The sequence below is a fragment of the Schistocerca americana genome, chromosome 9, assembly GCF_021461395.2.
Source record: "Schistocerca americana isolate TAMUIC-IGC-003095 chromosome 9, iqSchAmer2.1, whole genome shotgun sequence".
Classification (NCBI taxonomy): Eukaryota; Metazoa; Arthropoda; class Insecta; order Orthoptera; family Acrididae; genus Schistocerca; species Schistocerca americana.
The window spans coordinates 123,936,189-123,958,522 of record NC_060127.1 but is presented as its reverse complement, the minus strand read 5'-3'; the positions used below and the strand labels follow the sequence as shown (position 1 = coordinate 123,958,522).

The following is a 22,334-nucleotide window of genomic DNA, read 5'->3' as shown; positions in this document are numbered from 1 at the left end:
GATGTTTATGTTGATCTCTATTCCAATTTTCTGTATAGGTTCCGGAACTCTCGGAACCGAGGTGATGCAAAACTTTTTTTGATGTATATATATTGGCACCCCATAGCGTCTCGTATGTGTCCCATCGACTTACTTCAGAACTGGTGCATTTTGTTGCCAAAACATCTACATGAGTTAACTAACACGCTCCTAATACCACTGCAGCACAATTCTGTCCTTGTGACAGGAACCGATATTCTGCTGGAGATGTCACGGCCCTCGGGGAGGACATGTAGCACGAAGGAATGCAGGTGGTCCACAATAGTAACTAGTCCACAGGTCTCATAGTGGTTTGGATTACCACCAGAGGTCCCCTGGAAGTCCAGAGGAACCTCTATCATAGCACAATACTGCCACTACCAGCGTCCTAGCATGGCACAGCGAATGTTTCGCACAGGCATTCGCTTGAATGCCGGCATCTCTGGACATGACCACCGATTGTGTGTAGTGAGGAGCGAGATTCATCTGACCAGGAGATACGTTTCGACTGACCCACGGTCAAGTCTAAGTGACCCTGTGACCACTGAATCATAACTGATGATGTCGTTGAGTCATCATGATGACCTCGAGCATTCGGTATCTGTACCAGGTCAGACTAAAGGAAGACATCAGATAAGTTCAGAGGTAAGTTGCTAGATTTGTGACTGATAGATTTGAACAACATGAAAATGTACGGAGGTTCTTCGGGAACTCCAATGGGAATCCCTGGAAGGAAGGACATTCTTTATGAGGAACACTATTGAGAATAGATAACCGGCATTTGAAGCTAACTGGAGAACGATTCTCCCGCCTCCAACACACATTGCGTGTAAGAACCACGAAGATGAGATGCGAGTAATTAGGGCTGATACGGAAACATATACAGTCGTTTTTCCCTCCCTCTGTTTGCGAGTGAAACAGGAAGGAAAATGACTAGTAGTGGTATGGGGCACCCTCTGCCACGCGCATTATGGCGGATTGTGGAGTATCATGTAGATATACACTACTGGCCATTAAAATTGCTACACCACAGAAGCGAAATTTAACCGACAGGGAAAAGATGCTGTGATATGCAAATGATTAGCTTTTCAGAGCATTCACAAAAGATTGGCGCCGGTGGCGACACCTATAACGTGCTGACATGAGGAAAGTTTCCAACCGAGTTCTCTTACACAAACAGCTGTTGACCGGCGTTGCCTGGTGAAAAGTTGTTGTGATGCCTCGTGTACGGAGGAGAAATGCGTACCGTCACGTTTCCGACTTTGATAAAGGTCGGATTGAGGCCTATCTCGATTGCGGTTTATCGTATCGCGACATTGCTGGTCGCGTTGGTCGAGATCCAATGACTGTTAGCAGAATATGGAATCGGTGGTTTCAGGAGGGCAATACGGAACGCCGTGCTGGATCCCAACGGCCTCCTATCACTAGCAGTCGATGTGACAGGCATCTTATCCGCATGGTTGTAACGGATCGTGCAGCCACGTCTCGATCCCTGAGTCAAGACAACAACCATCTACACGAACAGTTTGACGACGTTTGCAGCTTCATGGACTATCAGGTCGGGGACCAAGGCTGCGGTTACCCTTGACGCTGCATCACAGACAGGAGCGCCTGAGGTAGTGTACTGAACAACGAACCTAGGTGCACGAATGGCAAAACGTAATTTTTTCGGATGAATCCAGGTTCTGTTTACAGCATCATGATGGTCGCATCCGTGTTTGGCGTCATCGCGGTGAACGCACATTGGAAGCGTGTATTCGTCATCGCCATATTGGCGTATCCCCCCCCCCCCCCCGTGATGGTATGGGGTGCCATCGGTTACACGTCTCGGTCACCTCTTGTTCGTATTGACGGCACTTTGAACATTGGACGTGGCTCTACTCTTCATTCGATCCCTTCGAAACCCTACATTTCAGCAGGATAATGCACGACTGCATGTTGCAGATCCTGTACGGGCATTTCTGGATACAGAAAATGTTCTACTGCTGTCCTGGCCAGCACATTCTCCAGATCTATCATCAATTGAAAACGTCTGGTCAATGGTAGCCGAGCAACTGACTCTTCACAATAAGCCTGTCACTACTCTCGATGAACTGTGGTATCGTGTTGACGCTGCATGGGCAGCTGTACCTGTACACGCCATCCAAGCTCTGTTTGACTCAATGCCCAATGGTTGTTCTGGGTACTGATTTCACAGGACCTATGCACCCAAATTGTCCAATGAATACTCATTTATCGTCTGCATTTCTTCTCGGTGTAGCAATTTTAATTGCCAGTAGTGTAGATGCAGATAACACATAGGGGTCCTGTGCTGCGAAGCTCCGTGTTCAAAAACGTGGCTGAATGGTGAGCTTCCAAACACTTGTGCCTGCACCAGCCTTGTACTCTGTCATCATTTCTGTCCTGGGTGGTCAAGCCTTTGCCCTCCACGTTCTGTGACGAGGCGTGGAGGTCAGTCAGCTTGGCGCCTGCTCGTGGTTCCACCGCCGTTTAACCATTTTCCATAGATGCAGTTACGAATAGCCAAGTTTCGCTATTTCCGAGATACACGTTCCCAGATGCTGGGCCATAGCAACATGCTATTTGTCAGGGTCGCTTACATCTGTGGATTACCTCAACTGCCGTTTGTATCGTCGATATGATAGTTCCCCATTAGTCTCTGTTGCACTAGTATACTTTGCTCAGCCTGTCATATGACTGCAGCGTCATCATTCGGCGTTCAGTCTCGCTGTGGGCAATGGTCATAATGTTTTGACTCATACGGAGGGCGGTCAGGAACAGTCTGTAAAGCTTGTAAGGGTAGGTGCGATCCGAAATAACTGCCAAGAAAAAACTTGGATACGTCGCGTCGTATCCGAGTCAATCAGCATTGAAGTTAGCCAACCAGAAAGCTGAGCGGAAGTTCAGGCACCCCGTCATTTACGCTTAGTGTCAGTTATTCTCATATTGTTGGTGATAGCGCACGCGATAGCTCAGCATTTGGCTCTGGTTCGGCCCTTAATATCGTCATGTCCAAATTTTGTATCGCTCTCTTGTTTGGTTTTAGGAAACGAAACGAAGAACACATTTGGCAACACCGTCTATGGCGGGTCGTTTGGCTTTGCACAAGCAACGGGTTGCTAACTTAAATGCTAATTAATTTTGAAACGTCGCAATGTATCGAATTTTTTTCTTAACAATAATTTTTCAGCACACCTTACCATGCAACACCCTGAAAAGTTTCTCAGATTCTTTCTGACCATCTTGTATAGTCTGTAATTCATCGCTCCTCATAATGTTGTCACATTACAGCTCCTTAAGCGAACTCTCCATCTGTAGCACTGAATTCCTTAATGAAAATTACTACAGTCTTAAATTACTGAAGGTCTCCAAAGGCCATCTCATCTGGAAATAAACACGGGAAAGCTGAAAATTAGGCAATAAACACCTAACGACTATCTGACTACGTGGCCATGAATTTTCTGCTACAAAATTTTCTTTCCCGTTGTGTCACCTCTTCTTCTTACAGGCCTCTTTTACTGCAGTGATCAATAACATTGTTCCAGATTTAGCTTTGTTGCGAGTTTTGCAGAACTCCACAGCTTCCCCAGATGTTTTTGGATTTATTCAGTGCATCTGTTTAAAATGAACGTTTCAGCTCCATAAAACACTAGTATTTGATTATCATATTACAACCTCTTAGCTTTGTGCATTCTCCGATGCATCTTTTATCGTAAATATCTTCTGTAAGTCTAAGTGCTGTTTCAGTTTTTGTGGTACTGAATTTCATAAACAATATTTTATATGCTAGTGTCTTAAATGATTTCGCCAAAAAATAGAGAAGCTCTCTCTTTTTTTTGGATGCCAAACACTTACATTTCCTTTTATGACGAGGTATGGATTCTTTCCCTTTCTTTTGTTTCTTTAAGAATATGTACTCGCTTTGATCTGTTGGAATGTATCAAATCAGAATGATAGGTTATTATGCAAGAGCTGATCTGACTACCATGGTAATGGCTCTTCTTAACCAGAGTCTTTGTTCCATTTTAACCTTTGATTTGTTCAAGTTTTCGATAATTTTTGAGAGAGACAGACGGAAATTAATGGAGGCACTCCACCATGTTGTCATATTCCTGTATGCTGAAAATTTTCCCTGAACCTTACGTTAGATTTTGCACAATCTATTTGTCTAATAAGTGCACTGACTTTGAGGTCTAGGCCTAACTCCTTTAGAATTTTGAAGGGGCTGTTACGGTCCACTGGGTCATAAGCTTATTTAAAGTCTACGAAGGTGAAAACTAATCGCCTAGGATACATTTTTGATTTCTGAGTAATAGATTCAAAACGAATATATTCTGGGCAGTATGTCTTTGACCTCCAACTGCTTCATATTTACCGAAGTTGTTTTAGCATTACTGTTGTCTATGGCCCACGAAGCAGAGCTGTTTTCTTGTTTACTATTATTAAATACTACACAGTGAAACGATCATTGTAGTTAGCACTGAAACAGTGTAAGATATTTTTGCGTCGTTTATTGAGTCACAGAATACGACTTCCTTGAACATTTAAATCACGTTTACAAGATACTGATTTTATGGAGTGTTATAACAGCACTAGTGCTAGAAACATACAGTATTACTAAAATAGGTGTTGAATGGAATATTTCTACAATAAACTGTTTCGCCTAACACAGACTATTTCAGTGCTTTTGTCCCCCACAAAATCTACACTATGTGATCAAAAGTATCTGGGCACCTGACTAAAAATGACTTACAAGTTCGTGGCGGCCTCCATCGGTAATGCTGGAATTCAGTTTGGTGTTGGCTCACCCTTAAACTTGATGACAGCTTCCACTCTCGCAGGCATACGTTCAATCAGGTGCTCGAAGGTTTTTTGGGAAATAGCAGCCCATCCTTCACTGAGTGCTGCACTGAGGAGAGGTATCGACGTCGGTCGGTGGGGCCTGGCACGAAGTCGGCGTTCCGAAACATCCCAAAGGTGTTCTATAGTATTCAGGTCAGGACTCTGTGCAGGCTAGTCCATTACAGGAATGTTATTGTCGTGTAACCACTCCGCCACAGGCCGTGCGTTATAAACAGGTGCTCGATCGTGTTGAAAGATGCAATCGCCATCGCCGAATTGCTCTTCAACAGTGGGAAGCAAGAAGATGCTTAAAACATCAATGTAGGCCTGTGCTGTGATAGTGCCATGCAAAACAACAAGGGGTACAAGCCCCCTCCATGGAAAACACGACCACACCATAACATCACCGCCTCCGAATTTTACTGTTGGCACTACACACGCTGGCAGATGACGTTCACCGGGCATTCGCCATACCCACACCCTGCCATCGGATCGCCACATTGTGCACCGTTATTCGTCTCTCCACACAACGTTTTTCCACTTTTCATTAGTCCAATGTTTTACGCTCCATACACCAAGCGAGGCGTCGTTTGGCATTTACCGGTGTGATGTGTGGTATAAGAGCAGCCGCTCGACCATGAAATACAAGTTTTCTCGCCTCCCGCCTGACTGACATAGTACTTGCAGTGGATCCAGATGCAGTTTGGAATTCCTGTGTGATGGTCTGTATAGATTTCTGCTTATTACACATTCCAACCCTCTTGAATTGTCGGCGGCCTCTGTCAGGGTGGGCTATACGCGTTTGTTCTGTACGTGTCCCTTCACGTCTCCTGTGGTGTGCGTACTGTAAGGCCTTCACTACACACACCATCAGATTATTTGACTTGTCGCTCTAACGAAGTAGAGGAGTGTCAGCAATATGTCTCGTGGTCTTATCGTGGCGTGTTTATCTTCTGCCGTTAGATCAGACGATATAAATGCCACTTGCACGCTTAGAGTAGCAGATTGACGGTGACCAACTTTAAACAGAACTTGATTAATTTTCACACACATTTATTAAAATAATAACAAGCATAAAAATTACTTAACTTGGTTCTGGATGCTATTTACAATTGACAATCTGAAGTTCCTTTGGTATTGGTACGTTAATCCTATTCTCACATATATATCTGATACATACATATATCTATACATTTACAGAGTTACTACAAATGATTGAAGCGATTTCACAGCTCTACAATAACTTTATTATTTGAGATATTTTCACAATGCTTTGCACACACATACAAAAACTCAAAATGTTTTTTTAGGCATTCACAAATGTTCGATATGTGCCCCTTTAGTGATTCGGCAGACATAAAGCCGATAATCAAGTTCCTCCCACACTCGGCGCTCACTGCAGGTCGACCCGTTGATTTCCCCTTACAGAGGCATCCAGAAGCTTTAAACTGTGCATACCATCGCCGAATGGAGTTAGCAGTTGGAGGATCTTTGTTGAACTTCGTTCTGAAGTGTCGTTGCACTGTTATGACTGACTGATGTGAGCGCATTTCAAGCACGACATACGCTTTCTCGGCTCCTGTCGCCATTTTGTCTCACTGCGCTCTGGCAGTAGAAACCTGAAGTGCGGCTTCAGCCGAACAAAACTTTATGAGTTTTTCTACGTATCTGTAGTGTGTCGTGACCATATGTCAATGAATGGAGCTACAGTGAATTTATGAAATCGCTTCAGTCATTTCTAATAGCCCTGTATGTTCATGGCTATGTACAGGAATATGGTAATCTTATTAGGCGCAGACTGAAACTTTACTATAGACTGGTACAGACTAACGCAGACTGGTACAGACAGGGGCAGACAAATGCAGACTGACTAATTGGAGGTCTGTACACTCGTTATAATACCTCGCGCGTTCATGTATCACTGCGCGAGTGTGATCTGCAAGGAGAAAAGGTTCTACGTTAGCAGCAATCTCACTGGCTGCGTTACGTATTAATACGCGGATCGGCGGAAGCAGAAGTTGGTCCGTCTCTCAGACAGCGCCATCTCGTAGTGCGGAGACGGACGAGCGCTGCGCCTGCGCTGTTGTGATTAGCAGCGCTCGCTCTAGTGGGAAAGTTGTGTACGCGCTGACTACGCGGAACTATGTACACAACATCTGCACTTCACTGACATCGCATACAGTGGACCTAGGGATGTTACGGAGTGTGGATATCTCGCTTACAGATGTATGACACAAGTGACAATCACCTGACCGCGTTCAAAGTTCGTGAGTTCCGCAGAGCGCCCCATTCTGCTCTCTGACGATGTCTAATGCCTACTGAGGTCTCAGATATGGAGTACCTGGCAACAGGTGGCAGCCCAATGCACCTAACATGAAAAATGTATGTTTTTGTCCGTATACTTTTGACCACATAGTGTATTAGTTCCCTGGGAGTAATGGTGGTTCTTAGTGCCAATAGATCTTATCAAGTTTAATTACTACGAAGTGAAAATGGAATCATATAGAGATAGAACAAAAATGTGTAAATTGATTCTTCTGAAGAGAAACAAGACGTTTAAAGCTGTTTTATGTTGTGAATAAGTAGTGTAAATTTCAGTACGCGAAAATTCTGAAATAATTATGCAAGCCGTATTTTAAAAAAAAAGATATTTGAATATAGAGATTGAGATTTTCACTCTGCAACGGAGTGTGCGCTGATATGAAACTTCCTGGCAGATTAAAACTGTGTGCCGAACCGAGACTCGAAATCTGGACCTTTGCCTTTCGCGGGCAAGTGCTCTACCAACTGAGCCACCCATGCACGACTCACGTCCCGTCCTCACAGCTTTACTTCTGCCAGTACCTCGCCTCCTACCTTCACACAATTTTAATCTGCCAGGAAGTTTCATTTTTGAATATATTTGTGTCTAACTGATCTGTTTCAACTATATTCAGGTGATTGTAGATGATGAGACTGAAGATAGCTCTGCGATTCTGGATGAGCTTACGAACGAGATGCAAAGTGAACACCGAAGTCATCGCCGCTTCGTCGTTGTGTCGTGGAGGGGCAGCCACTGCTTCAGCGACACTTGCCGCACAGCTGACATCAGCGGCGACAGCTGGAACAACTTCCTGAACATTAGTGTCGCGTTAAACGGGGACCGCTACGGATGCCGCCTGCAGGACCTGGTGGCGGACGTCGACGCCCTCCAGTCACTGCTGGACGGCGAGCCGGCACTCTTGCTGGCTCTGGCGCAGCTGTCGCAGCCTCTGAGGATGGGCCAGGAGCTGGAAACACTGCCCGCGCACTACGTGCCCAGGAAGCTCGTGGACCAGCGGGTGTTGACGGAAGAGTTTTTCTCCACTCTGGTTAAGATGCGAGAGAAAGAGCACTCCAAAGGTACCGGCAGCAACACAATAATTGTGAAGGGGAAGCCCGGAGTGGGCAAGTCGAAGATGCTGTCACACGTGGCGGAAAAAATAAAAGAGAAGGTCCCTTCCTGCTGGCTATTGCGAGTTAATCTATTTAAGTTTTACGCAGTTTTAGACCACAGTAAGAACGGTGTGAGTGCTGCGGAAGACATCTTGAGGCGGACAGTGTTTAACGAGGGCGTTCTAGGTGAACTGGAGTACACCCTGCTTAGACACTGCCTGCTGCAGTCCACGCAAGTCGTTTGTCTCGTGGACGGCTTCGACGAGGTGTGCCCGGACTATTTCCACAAGTGCCTCGAGGTGCTGCCTCTGCTGTCTCCACGCAAGGGAAAGCTACTGGTGACGACGAGGCCACAACCGGTGTTTTTCTTACAGGCTCGGAGGAGAAAGTCGGCACTCACGCTGGAGCCTTTCAGTGAATCGGAGCTAGAATATTTCTTCACGAGCCATTCCTCGAAGGGAAACATCCCAGCCGTCAGTGTTCTCAACAAGAACTTGAGGAATCTTCTGAGGATCCCCCTGTTTGCTGAAATGTTTGTAAATCTGTCGCAGGAAATTGATGAGGCGTATGACGTTGTGACTCTGTACGAAGCTTTCTTCCGAAATAAATTTAGGAGGCTGTACGAGGAAAAATGGGGTGACAACTTTTCCGCTCCCGGGAAGAGGAGAGAGGTCGAGAAGGCGCAGGAGAAGCACGAAGAACAGCTGATGCTCCTCGCGGCGTGGGTTCTGTTGCACATCGGAGACGTACGGGGAATGTCATGGTACGATAGGGGTGACTTCGTGAAAGCCGGAATCGTGTACGAGTACATCCACAGACCGCAGTTCCTGCACAGGACGTTCGCCGAACACTTCCTCGCCAAGTGGTGCTTCCTCGGATACGGAGATCGGAGCCGTGCGGTGGTGTGCCGTAAGGCCTACCTCAACGAGAGACTGGATTTCTTTCGAGAGTCCTTCGACCGCAGGGCAGTGAGGGGCCGGCCACTGCTGGAGGCGGTGCTGGAGGCCCTGTCGAGTGGCGACGAGGGCGAGATGAGGGCGCTGCTGGCCGGGGGTGCCGACTGGAGGCAGACAGACGCGTGTGGGCGCAACGCGCTGCACCTGGCGGTGGCCCACGGGTCGCTCCCTCTGCTGCGGCAACTGTGCAGACGCGCGGGGGAGGGCACACTGTCTGCAGAGGACGGCCTGCTCGGGTGGACGCCGGTGAGGTACGCCTGGGAGAGCAAATGCTGGTCTGCTGTGGAAGTGCTGCTGATGGCGGGAAGTGAATTCAGCCACCTGGGGGTCGTGAAGGCGGGGCAGCACGACCCCGTACAACTGCAGGCCGTGTTCGAGCAGGGCGGATGCCGGGCCCTGTACCGGAACATCGTGGAGGTGAAACGTCGCTTACAGAATGACACCAACATCTGTATGGTGGGAGAAGAATTAGAGGTAAATTAAGATGTACCGTGCATTACATGTAACTAATCCAGTACTGCCGGCTATGAACCTTATTTGGAACCTCAGCCTTTGCAGACAAATGCTATTACCGACTCAGGTGTGCATGACTCGCACCCCACCCTCCTAGCCTTACTTCCGACAGTACTCTCCCCTACTTTCCAAACTCCACTGAAGTTTGGAAGCATACCAGGGATCAGCACTCTCGGAAGAAAGTATATTGCCAAAAAATGGCTTACCCCAGCTGAGGAGATTGTTTCCAAAGTGAATTTTCACTCTGCAGCGAAGTGTGTTCTGCCTTCGTTTCTCCCAGGAGCACTAGTTCCAAAAGTTATGCAGAATGTCTTCTGTGAAGCTGAGAAAGTAGGAGAGACGAAGTGTTGTTGTGAGAGTGGTTTGGAAGTCGTGCCTCGGTAGCTCAGTACATAAGAATATTTGTCTGTGCTTCTAATACCCTGAGTATGATCTTCGTGGATGCAGTCGAGAATTTGTTCCTCAGCCTCCAACGTACGTTCTTCGCGTTGTGGGCCTCTGCCTTCTGCGTGGGGTAGTAAAAAGCAGCATCTCTCAATCTACACAAATTAAGTAGGTACTATAAGTTGTATTCTGTGATTATTTATTTGATAATAAAACGGAAGCATATCAGAGCAGACAATCGGTTTCGCGTACAGACTTAAATATGAAAAAGTAAAGATAACTACTGTACAAAATTGTTACAGTTTTTGTGACCTCTTGTTGACAAACTGTCTGTTGGCTTCTGTCCACCACCAGAAATGGAGGATGAAGCTCAGACAATGCCAGCCATTAGAGCTTGCGAAACGCCAGAAAAATCATCAAACAAACAAAGGCCGCAGAACCAGAGACAGAAGCCAACGGGCAGTTTGATAACAGGTGTACTGTGTTACCAATGAATTGCAAAATAATCGACCGAGCGAAGTGGCGCAGTTTTTGGCATACTGGACTCGCATTCGGGAGGACGACGGTTCAGTCCCGCATCCGGCCATCCTCATTTAGATTTTCAGTGATTTACTTAAATCGCTTCAGGCAAATGCCGGGATGGCTTCCTTGAAAGGCCACAGCCGATTTCCTTCCCCTTTCCTAATCCTAAAGCACCGTTTGCTCCTCTCTACCAAATCAACCAACCAACCAAAATAATCGACTAAAAGTAGAGATTCATGATGATATAAACCTTTGGTGCATATCAACAAATAACAATCGTGCGGGAACTCTTCGTCGTGGGGAGCGTTCTCGACAATCTCGTATAGCTGCCCTCGCAACACTTTTAACTCGCCATAAATTAAATAAATGTTGCATGGTTCAGTGACAGTAAATCTCCCTTCCACCCTAACCACATTAGGCGGCTGTTTGACACAGATTTTTTGGGATTTTTTTGGATAGTAAGAATTAATTAGAATTTAATCAAATTTTGACATCATTTTATTCATATTTCGAACAGTTTTTGCGAATTTTCTCAATAATTCCAGTCAAAAATAACAAAGTTACGTTGTGATGTCCGCTGAAGGCTGTGAGTATAGTTCTTCAATTGCGTGCCGTATAGTCATTCCGATTTTCATCTGAAATCAAAAAGGTTTTGAGTTTACATTAATTACTTATTTTCTAAGAATATGAACCTCAATTCAGGTGAAAATAATGAAAATTAAACATTTTGCAGGCGTTGGAATAGTTTACTTCGATTTTCGCTATATTTTTTCTAAGTATACAAATAAAAATACCCTTAAAATCATGATATCATCTCAGATTTAGTTCATATAATTCGTAATTTTGTAAAGAATCATACTATCTATTTTCATGATGATCCGTTCTACACTTTTTGAGTTAGACTGCACGCAAATGTGAAAAAAGTCATTTCGAGATAAACGCGTTTGAAAAATAAATTCGCGGAAACTAGAAATTCAAAGAAGTTAACAATAGGGTAAAATGCTTATCGATTAATTTGCGAGTCCAGCATCATATACCAATCCTTCGTCTTCGTGATAGGCTTCGTTTTGCACTTGCAGCAGTGCTTTCGAGCTTTCCGACCTTCCTTCGATTCCATCTAACTACGTCGATTCTGCCGGCTCACGCGCTGGTTATCCATTTGTTCGGCATAACTGAAGCTTCGTGTGCCTACTACAATTCCTGCCTCGTTCATGACCATCAGAAGGGATGAATTTCCTTCATTGAATAAGCCCGCTGCTACATACGATGCCAATTCAACGACTTTCAGTCCGGAGTGCAAGTGTTTAGGAGGTAGAATTAAAACTTTCATTCGCAGTTGAAGTGTGGCCACCTAAACATCTCTCCAGTAATTCATCCCTTGCTAAATCTTAATATATTGGAAGAATTTCCTTCTGGACCCGATGTGCACTCGGTTCTATGCTCAGAAAATCTAAACGAATGCGAATTTCGCTTTGAAATTTTGACAGGTATTCTTAGATAGTTAACCTTCCGATTTATGCAATTTTAAAAAATCGTATATTTTTAACCTACTAATGTGGTTTCCCCCCTTAACAGAGCTGAAATAACGTCAACACAGGTAACATGGCGACTGCCCAGGATTGGAGCATTGCAGTGACTCAACCACGCAGGCCGTCGTTGCCTACATGTTTGCGGCTCACGCTCGCGATTTCAACACGCGCAGCGGAAAATCTCCACCTACATCATACTCCGCGAGCCACTTAATGGTGTGTGGCAGAGGGTGCTTTCGGTACCACTATCTGATCCCTCCAACACTGACCACTCGCAAACAGTGCGGGGGAAGGAAGAATGGTTGTCGGTAAGCCTCTGTATTGGCTCTAATTTCTCGAACTACCTCCTTGTGGTCAATATGCGAGATGTATGTAAGGGGAAGTAATATGTTGTCTTACTCCTCGTGCAAAGTGCTGTCCCGAAATTTCAATAGTAAATCTCTCCGTGATGCACAACGCCTCTCTTGTAACGTCTGCCACTGGAGTTAGTTTCGATCTCCGTAACGCTCTCTCGCCAGCTAAACGATCCCGTGACGAAACGCGCCGCTCTTCGTTGGATCTTCTCTATGTCGTCTATCAGTCCTACCTGATAAGTATCACAGACAAATGAACAATACTCAGGAATCGGGAGAACAAGCGCCTTATAAGCCACTCCTTTCGCGGATGAGTTACATTTCCTTAAGATTCTTCCTATGAGTTTGAGTCTGGTATCTGCTTTTCCCACTATATGTTTTATATGGTCGTACCACTTAATGTCGCTCTGGAGAGTTACTCCTACATATTTTACGGCAAACGCTGTCCCCCGCTGTTCATCATCAATAATGTAGCTGTACAATAGTGGATTTCTTTTCCTATGTATGCGGAATATGTTACATTTATTTACGTTCAGGGTCAACTGCCAGAGCCTGCGCCATTCATCAATTCTTTGCAGCTCGTTCTGCAAATTCTAACTAACTTCTGGCGTTGCTACTTTGGCATAGACAACTGCATCATCTACGAATAGCCTTAAAGAGCAGCCGACGCTTTCTACTAGATCATTTATATATATTGTAAACAGCAACGGTCTTATCACACTTCCCTGTGGTACTCCGGATATTACCTTTACATCTGTCGATTTAGTTCCGTTAAGAGCAACGTGTTGAGTTCTATCTGCAAGAAAGTCTTGAATCCAGTCGCAGGTCTGCTCCGATACTTCGTAAGCTCGTATTCTTTTCATTAAACAGCAATGCGGGACGGTGTCAAATGCCTTACTGAAATCAAGGAACACGGCCTCATCCTAAGCGTCGTTGTCCACTGCGCTGTGGATCTCATGGAGGAACAGAGCGAGCTTAGTTTCGCAGGGTCTCTGTTTGCGGAATCCATTTTCATTTTTATAGAGGAAATGTTCATTTTGCAAAAACATCATAATTCGAAATAGACGACAGAGGGATAGAGAAACAATTAAAATCGCTCAAAAGAGGAAAGGCCGCTGGACCTGATGGGATACCAGTTCGATTTTACACAGAGTACGCGAAGGAACTTGCCCCCCTTCTTGCAGCGGTGTACCGTAGGTCTCTAGAAGAGCGTAGCGTTCCAAAGGATTGGAAAAGGGCACAGGTCATCCCCGTTTTCAAGAAGGGACGTCAACAGATGTGCAGAACTATCGACCTATATCTCTAACGTCGATCAGTTGTAGAATTCTGGAACACGTATTATGTTGGAGTATAATGACTTTTCTGGAGACTGGAAATCTACTCTGTAGGAATCACCATGGGATTCGAAAAAGACGGTCGTGTGAAACCCAGCTCGCGCTATTGCTCCACGAGACTCAGAGAGCCATAGACACGGGTTCACAGGTAGATGCCGTGTTTCTTGACTTCCGCAAGGCGTTCGATACAGTTCCCCACGCATTCGGGAGGACGACGGTTCAATCCCGTCTCCGGCCATCCTGATTTAGGTTTTCCGTGATTTCCCTAAATCGTTTCAGGTAAATGCCGGGATGGTTCCTTTGAAAGGGCACGGCCGATTTCCTTCCCAATCCTTCCCGAACCCGAGCATGCGCTCCGTCTCTAATGACCTCGTTGTCGACGGGACGTTAAACACTAACCACCACCACCACCACAGTTCCCCACAGTCGTTTAATGAACAAAGTAAGAGCATATGGACTATCAGACCAATTGTGTGATTGGATTGAAGAGTTCCTAGATAACAGAACGCAGCATGTCATTCTCAATGGAGAGAAGTCTTCCGAAGTAAGAGTGATTTCAGGTGTGCCGCAGGGGAGTGTCATAGAACCGTTGCTATTCACAATATACATAAATGACCATGTGGATGACATCGGAAGTTCACTGAGGCTTTTTGCAGATGATGCTGTGGTGTATCGAGAGGTTGTAACAATGGAAAATTTTACTGAAATGCAGGAGGATCTGCAGCGAATAGACGCATGGTGCAGGGAGTGGCAATTGAGTCTCAATGTAGACAAGTGTAATGTGCTGCGAATACATAGAAAGATAGTTCCCTTATCATTTAACTACAAAATAGCAGGTCAGCAACTGGAAGCAGTTAATTCCATAAATTATCTGGGAGCACGCATTAGGAGTGATTTAAAATGGAATGATCATATAAAGTTGATGGTCGGCAAAGCGGATGCCAGACTGAGATTCATTGGAAGAATCCTAAGGAAATGCAATCCGAAAACAAAGGAAGTAGGTTACAGTACACTTGTTCGCCCACTGCTTGAATACTGATCAACAGTGTGGGATCCGTACCAGATAGTATTGATAGAAGAGATAGAGAAGATCCAACGGAGAGCAGCGCGCTTCGTTACAGGATCATTTAATAATCGCGAAAGCGTTACGGAGATGATAGATAAACTCCAGTGGAAGACTCTGCAGGAGAGACGCTCAGTAGCTCGGTACGGGCTTTTGTTAAAGTTTCGAGAACATACCTTCACCGAGGAGTCAAGCAGTATATTGCTCCCTCCTACGTATATCTCGCGAAGAGACCATGAGGATAAAATCAGAGAGATTAGAGCCCACACAGAAGCATACCGACAATCCTTCTTTCCACGAACAATACGAGACTGGAATAGAAGGGAGAACCGATAGAGGTACTCAGGGTACCCTCCGCCACACACCGTCAGGTGGCTTGCGGAGTATGGATATAGATGTAGATTCTTGAGCATGAACCATGTTACCTAATTTTACAACAGACTGACGTCAGCGATATAAGTCTATAATCATGTGGATCTGTCTTACGGCCTTTCTTAAAAACGGGAATGACCTGCGTTTTTTTTCCTGTCGTTACGAACCTTTCGTGGCTCAAGCGATCTACGATAAATTACTGCTAGAAGGTGAGCAATTTATTTCGCACGAACCGATGCGTACATAAGTGCGGCTGTGTTGGAGGAGGGGGTGGAGCAGGCAATCTCGTAAAGGTTTGATCCTGTTTAATGAACTCTCCCAGTCTGTTGTGCATAAAGAAAAAATGAAATGATCGTAAGGCATTGTTGGCCGGGAGGCCCCAACCGGGGAAGTTCAGCCACGAAGTGCAAGTCTTATTTCAGTCGACGCGACATTGGGCAACTTGTGTGCCGGTGATGAGGATGAAACGATGGTGAGGAGTGGAGAAAAATCTCCAACCAATCCCGGGAATCGAACCCAAGCCCGCTGCATGGGAGGCAGGCACGTTACCACGCAGCTAAGCAGGCGGACCGCGGTGCGTCATGTTTCCACAAGTCACATCTAATCCGGGTGCGCTGTCCAATGTCAACATGTCCAAAAACAGTGACCTGGGACCACCGCAGGAAAGGGACAATCATGTTACTAGACTTTTAAATTAATTACTTGTGATCTACTGCCATGAGTTTTTGGCAGCTTATACCGTTTACACCCCGCATATTGGATGTGTCTCCCATGGTTCATCAGGCGCTATTTCTCTCTTGTTGCGACAGGAATTTGAAGTTTAGTTTTTGCAAGGTATAGCCGGAGTGAGCCCAGACAAATGCTGCTCATCAAGTGTCTCACGCGATGGCCAGCGTCGACGGGGGGCGTAGGTTTGTTTCCTGTTACAAATGGAATGACTTTAAAATGAAATTTTACGTGACCTAGAGTAGTCTACTGCTTTATTCGTGCATATTACGATGGTCACTCCAAAAGAAATGCACACTATTTTTTTTAAAGCCATCTATTACTCTACATGTTTGAAAGTTTTACAGTGTGTAGATACATCCTTTAGGAACAATATTTTCATTTCTCCACATAATTTCCATCCCTCTCAACGGCCTTACGCCATCTTGGAACCAGCGTTTGTATACCCGCACGGTAAAATTCTAGACCAACCTGTTGGAGCCACTGTTTGGCAGTGTGCACAAGGGAGTCATCATCTTCAAATCTTGTTCCATGAAGAGAGTCTTTCAGTTTCCCAAAGAGATGATAGTCACATGGAGCCAGGTCAGGACTGTAAGGCGGGTGTTTCAGTGTTGTCCATCCGAGTTTTGTGATCACTTCCATGGTTTTTTGACTGACATGTGGCCGTGCATTGTCGTGCAACAGCAAAACATCCTGCTTTTGCCGATGTGGTCGAACACGACTCAGTCGAGCTTGACGTTTCTTCAGTGTCGTCACATATGCATCAGAATTTATGGTGGTTCCACTTGGCACGATATCCACAAGCAAGAGTCCTTCAGAATCGAAAAACACCGTAGCCGTAACTTTTCCAGCAGAAGGTGTAGTTTTGAAATTTTTTTTTTTTTTTTTTTTTTTTTGGGCGAATTTGCATGATGCCACTCCATTGATTGCCTCTTCGTCTCTGGTGAAAAATGATAGAGCCATGTTTCATCACCTGTCACAATTCTTCCAAGAAATTCATCTCCACCATTCTCGTACTGTTCTAAAAGTTCGCTGCATGCCGTTTTTCTTGTTTCTTTGTGAGCCACTATCAACATCCTGGGAACCCACCTGGCACAAATCTTTTATAACGCTAACACTTTCAGTATTCTGCAAACATTTCCTTCCCCTATCCAGATGTAGCGTGACAATTCGTTCACTGTGATGCGTCTGTCAGCAGTCACCAATTCGTTAACTCTCTGCACATTGTTTGGAGTGTGTGCAGTACGAGGCCTGCCACTGCGAGGACAATCCTAAATATTGCCGTGCCCGCTTTCATCACGTAACCGGCTTGCCCACCGACTAACTGTACTGCGATCGACAGAAGCATCTCCATACACCTTTCTCGGCCTCTTGTGGATGTTTCCCACTGTCTCGTTTTGACAGCACAGGAATTCTATGCCAGCACATTGCTTCTGACGAACGTCAAGTGTAGCAGCCATCTTGAAGACATGCCGTGACGGCGCCACTCACGGGAGCAGGTTGAACTAAGTTTGAAAACAAGCGGGAATGACGTATCTACACACTGTGAAACTTTCACACATGCAGAATGAAAACTGTATTTTTAGGAAAATAGTGCGCATTTCTTTTGGAGTGACTCTCGTAACAGCAACAGTTAAACACGAAGATTAACCAGTACTACAGCAGCGACTAAGAAGTGCTGCTGCACGCAGTAGCAAACGCAGTGGGCCATAGCGGTGCTGGGGTACTGGCTATTCTTCGTGTTTTACTGCCCCCGTTAATACACATCGATAAAAGGAATATCACACTAGACTAATTTTCTACCGCTCTGCCGATTGGGCACATAAAACTTTATTTGTAATGGCAAATAAACTTACGCTTTCCATTGACGTTTGGCGTCGCTTACAAAAGTGATGAGCAGCATTTGTCTGTGCTGACTCCAGCTACACATTGGAAAAAAAGAAATTTGCAAATAACTAGCGAAATGCCACAGAAAACGCGACTGACGACTCCTAAGAACGGCAACATGTATACATGTCATTAACTATCAGATACGGTATGCCATTCCTGTGTAGCTCATAGTCTAACTCCCTTTTTAATTTATATAATAATGTGGCAATTTACTTCAGTTCTTACCTTGACTAGTGAAATATAGTATGGACCTTGCAGTTTTAGGTTTTTGTATGCAGTTTCATTTCAGTATTGTTGGCGACATTCGAGGGATATTCGGAATATAATCGCCTTCGATGAGAGAAAATTGTACATTCATCAGAAAAAATATTTAGCGACTTTTTTCATTTTCTACAAACATATTTCGCTTTTCCACGTTACCGCCTTTTATTTACAACAAGAGAAGCACCCTGTGACGAACGGCTGCAGTCGAATAAAAGTACCTCTAAAATTCTAAGACGAATCAGTTCTGCGACCTATCAAGATCATTTAACTTTCAAACTCAGTTTATATGTGCAGTCAATGCTTGGAAGTTGTTGCTTTTGTGGTCTTCACTGCAGAGACTGGTTTGATGCAGCTCTCCATGCTACTCTATCCTGTGCAAGGTTCTTCATCTCCCAGTACCTACTGCAACCTACATCCTTCTGAATCAGTTTAGTGTATTCATCTTTTGGTCTCCCTCTACGATATTTGCCATCCACGCTGCCCTCCAGTACTAAATTGGTGATCCCTTGATGCCTCAGAATATGCCCTACCAACCGATCCCTTCTTCTAGTCAAGTTGTGCCACAAATTTCTCTTAATGGTCGTAAAGACTACAGAAGGACATGTAGCTGGCCTGCCTGGCTAGTCACGCAGTCTAACACGCTGCTTCCCGAGCGGGAAGACGTGCCGGTCCCTGGCACAAATCCGACCGGCGGATTAGTGTCGAGGTCCGGTGTGCCGGCCAGTCTGTGCATGGTTTTTAGGCAGTTTTCCATCTGCCTCGGCGAATGCGGGCTGGTTCCCCTTACTCCGCCTCAGTTACACTATGTCAGTGATTGCTGCACAAACACTGTCTCCACGTACGCGTACACCATGATTACTCTACCACGCAAATTTCTTGGGTACACTCGTCTGGTATGAGACGTTTCCATGAGGGATCCACTGGGGGTCGAACCGCACAATAACCCTGGGTTCGGTGTGGGGCGGCGGTGGGGTGGATGGACTGCTGTGGCCTTTTGGGGGATTGTAACCCACTGAGAGCTACGGCGAGACGAAGCCTCTCCGTCGTTTGTAGGTCCCTGGTTCAATACAAAATACACACTACAGTGTAATGGATAACTAATATATCCATCAGATTCACAAGAGTCATAAATGAGTTATTACTTGGCAAAAAGCCCAGCATTTGCTCGAAACATTGTATGTTACCACTTGCTTATAGACTCATGTTTCCCAAAACAGAAGGTGATGTGTTTCTGTAGGTGCTTCCTTTATTCATTATCGAAGTGCAAATGTGGAATTTGAGTGAAGTGATTAAAATACAGAGCTATGGAACAGTACACACACTTTGACAAGGTTAACATGTGAATATGTTACATCATTTTCGATGTATCTGCGCTGCTGTAGTTAATGTAAAAAATCACACTGGTCACTTTACCATCCAGAACTCTACGATGTTTACCGTACAAACGCGGCCGACACTAATAGTTCAGGAGTGCTTTGTGACAAGATTGGGACGAAAGAGTATTTTCAATGTGACACAAAATGTAGTCATATCGAAAAACTCAATAACTTCTTAGTGATTATTGTTTTGTTTTATCACAAGTAAGATCATTAAAAATAGAATCCCTACTGACATAGTCTCACGTTTCAGTCTGCTGTAAACCTGATGTATGAAGATATCCCAAGACAGTGTCTCAGTCTCATCGCCGAAAAGGCCTGGGAGCAAGGACACGTATGGGTAAGTATGATGATTTTTTTTAATAACAACTGATGCTTTATCTATGAGGGAGGTGTCACATTAAGGTCTGTGAAATTTTTCTGAATGAAAATATTTGGAGGTGTTCTGATTGCGTTATTGCACTATGATATTGTAATTCGATTGTTCAGTGGTTCACGCCTATTGCAAATTTAAGTATTTGGTTTGAGTAGAACTATAAGATTTCCTTTCGAAAATACGCTGAAGAAACTGGTGCACCTGCATAGTATCATCTACGGCCCCAGCGAGCGCACAGAAGTCCCACAACACGACGTGCCATGGACTTGACTAATGTCTGAAATAGTCCTGGAGGGAATTGACACCATGAATCCTGCAGGGCTGTTCGTAAAGCCGTAAGAGTACAAGGGGTGGAGATTTCTTCTGAACAACACGTTGCAAGGCACCCCAGAAATGGTCAATAATGTTCATGTCTGGGGAGTCTGGTGGCCAGCGGAAGTGTTCAAACTCAGAAGAGTGTTTCTAAAGCCATTCTGTAGCAATTCTGGAGGTGTGGGGTGTCGCATTGTCCAGCTGAAATTGCCCAAGTCCGTCGGAACGCACAATGGACTTGAGTGGATGCTGGTGATCAAACAGGATGCTTACGTGCATGTCATATGTTAGAGGCGTATCTAGACGTATCAGAGGTCCCATATCAATACAACTGCACACACCTCACACCAATACAGAGCCTCCACGAGCTTGTACAGTCTCCTGCTGACATCCAGGGTCCATGGATTCATGAGGTTGTCTCCATATCCGTACACGTCCATCCGCTTGATACAATTTGAAACGAGACTTGTCCGACCAGGCAACATGTTTCCAGTCATCAACAGTCCAATGTTGGTGTCGAGGGGCCCAGGCAAGGCGTACAGCTTTGTGTCGTGCAGTCATCAAGAGTACACGAGTGGGCCTTCGGCTCCGAAAGTCCATATCGATGATGTTTCGTTGAGTGGTTCGCACACTGACACTTGTTGATGGCCCAGGATTGAAATCTGCAGCAGTTTGCGGAAGGGCTGCACTTCTGTCTCACTGAACGATTCTCCTCTGTCGTCGTTGGTCCCGTTCTTGCAGGATCTTTTTCCGACCGAGCGATGTCGGAGATTTGGTGTTTTACCGGATTCCTGATTTCAAGGTCCATTTGTGAAATGGTCGTACGGGAAAATCCCCACTTCATCGCCACCTCGGAGATGCTGTGTCTCATCCCTTGTGCGCTGACTATAACACCACGTTCAAACTCACTTAAATCTTGATATTTTGCCATTTTAGTGGCAGTAACCGATCTAACAACTGCGCCAGACGCTTGTCTTATATAGGGATTGCCGACTGGAGCGCCATATACTGCCTGTTTACAAATCTCCATATTACGCATGCCTATACCAATTTCTTTGGCGCTTCACTGTAAATCTTTCGGCAACAACGAGGAGGAATCAAAAAGTAAAGGGACTTTTGCAGTTTGCCACCGAAGGGCTTGGTAACACTGCTAGTATCCAGGGCTGAAGTGTGTCGTCTGGAACAGTTCTACACAACGTGTCAGTCTTATTCTCGCGCTAGTTGTGTATTGTAGCAGACCGTGGAACATGGCAGCTCCATTGTCAATCTGCACCAAGGAGGATATAAGGGCAGTCTTGCGCTCTTTGTTTGCCGAAGACGTTAAACCTGTGAAAATTATTCGTCGAATACGAGTGTAGTGTGGTGACAGCTATTTATAGCGTAGCAAGATCTACGAATGAACAGAGCGCTTGAAACAAGGAATGGCGAGGAAAGATCGGGCAGGTCATCGACGTCAACAACTGTGGACAATTTGGAAGTCGTTGAGGGAGTGGTGATGGAAAACACAGTGGACGAAATCGCCAGTACTTTACATATCAGCCATGGTTCAGCACATTCCATCTTATACGACAGGCTAAACTTTGGGAAAGTATGTGCAAGATGGGTACCGAATAACTTCCAGCGTAGAGTAAGACGCAAAGGATGGTCATTTCTCGTAAAAATTTGACTCGTTATCATCGCGGAAAACTGCGAAAAGTTGTTACCCTGCAGCAAGAAAACGCTCGGCCACATTCTTCCAAACGGAGGGCTGGAACAGTAAAGAAGTTGGGATTCGAATTGCTGGAACACCCGCCATACAGTCGAGGCCTGGCTCCAACTGGTTTCTATGTTTGGACCAGTGAAGGAAGCGCTCAGGGGAAGAAGATTCGCAAACCGATGTAGACGTCGTTGATGCGGTGCAAAATTGTTTACAGGCACAACCAGGAAGCTTTTTTCCGACGGAATCAAAAAACTTGTGAAACGTTGGATAAAGTGTGTTGAAGTCCAGGGAGGGTGTGTAGAAAAATAATGTGTGTTTCAATTTTCTGTCATCAGAATAAATATTTTTCTTCTCAAATGGCTCTGAGCGCTATGGGACTTAACATCTGACG

The 22,334-nt window shown here is 45.3% G+C and overlaps 1 protein-coding gene across 2 annotated transcripts in view; it reads left to right on the top strand.

Moving 5' to 3' along the window:
• The window catches only part of LOC124551319, a 40,780-nt gene that overhangs the window by 4,399 nt on the left and 14,047 nt on the right, over positions 1–22,334 (top strand). Inside the window, exons 1-2 of one of the 2 annotated variants that reach the window (XM_047126329.1) lie at positions 9,516–9,704; positions 19,810–19,896. In XM_047126329.1, the coding sequence (XP_046982285.1) occupies positions 9,528–9,704; positions 19,810–19,896 (264 nt within the window). In that variant the 5' untranslated portion in view covers positions 9,516–9,527. Of the gene's footprint in view, positions 1–9,515; positions 9,705–19,809; positions 19,897–22,334 lie in introns of those variants that run through there. The other variant, XM_047126330.1, reaches the window with a different exon arrangement.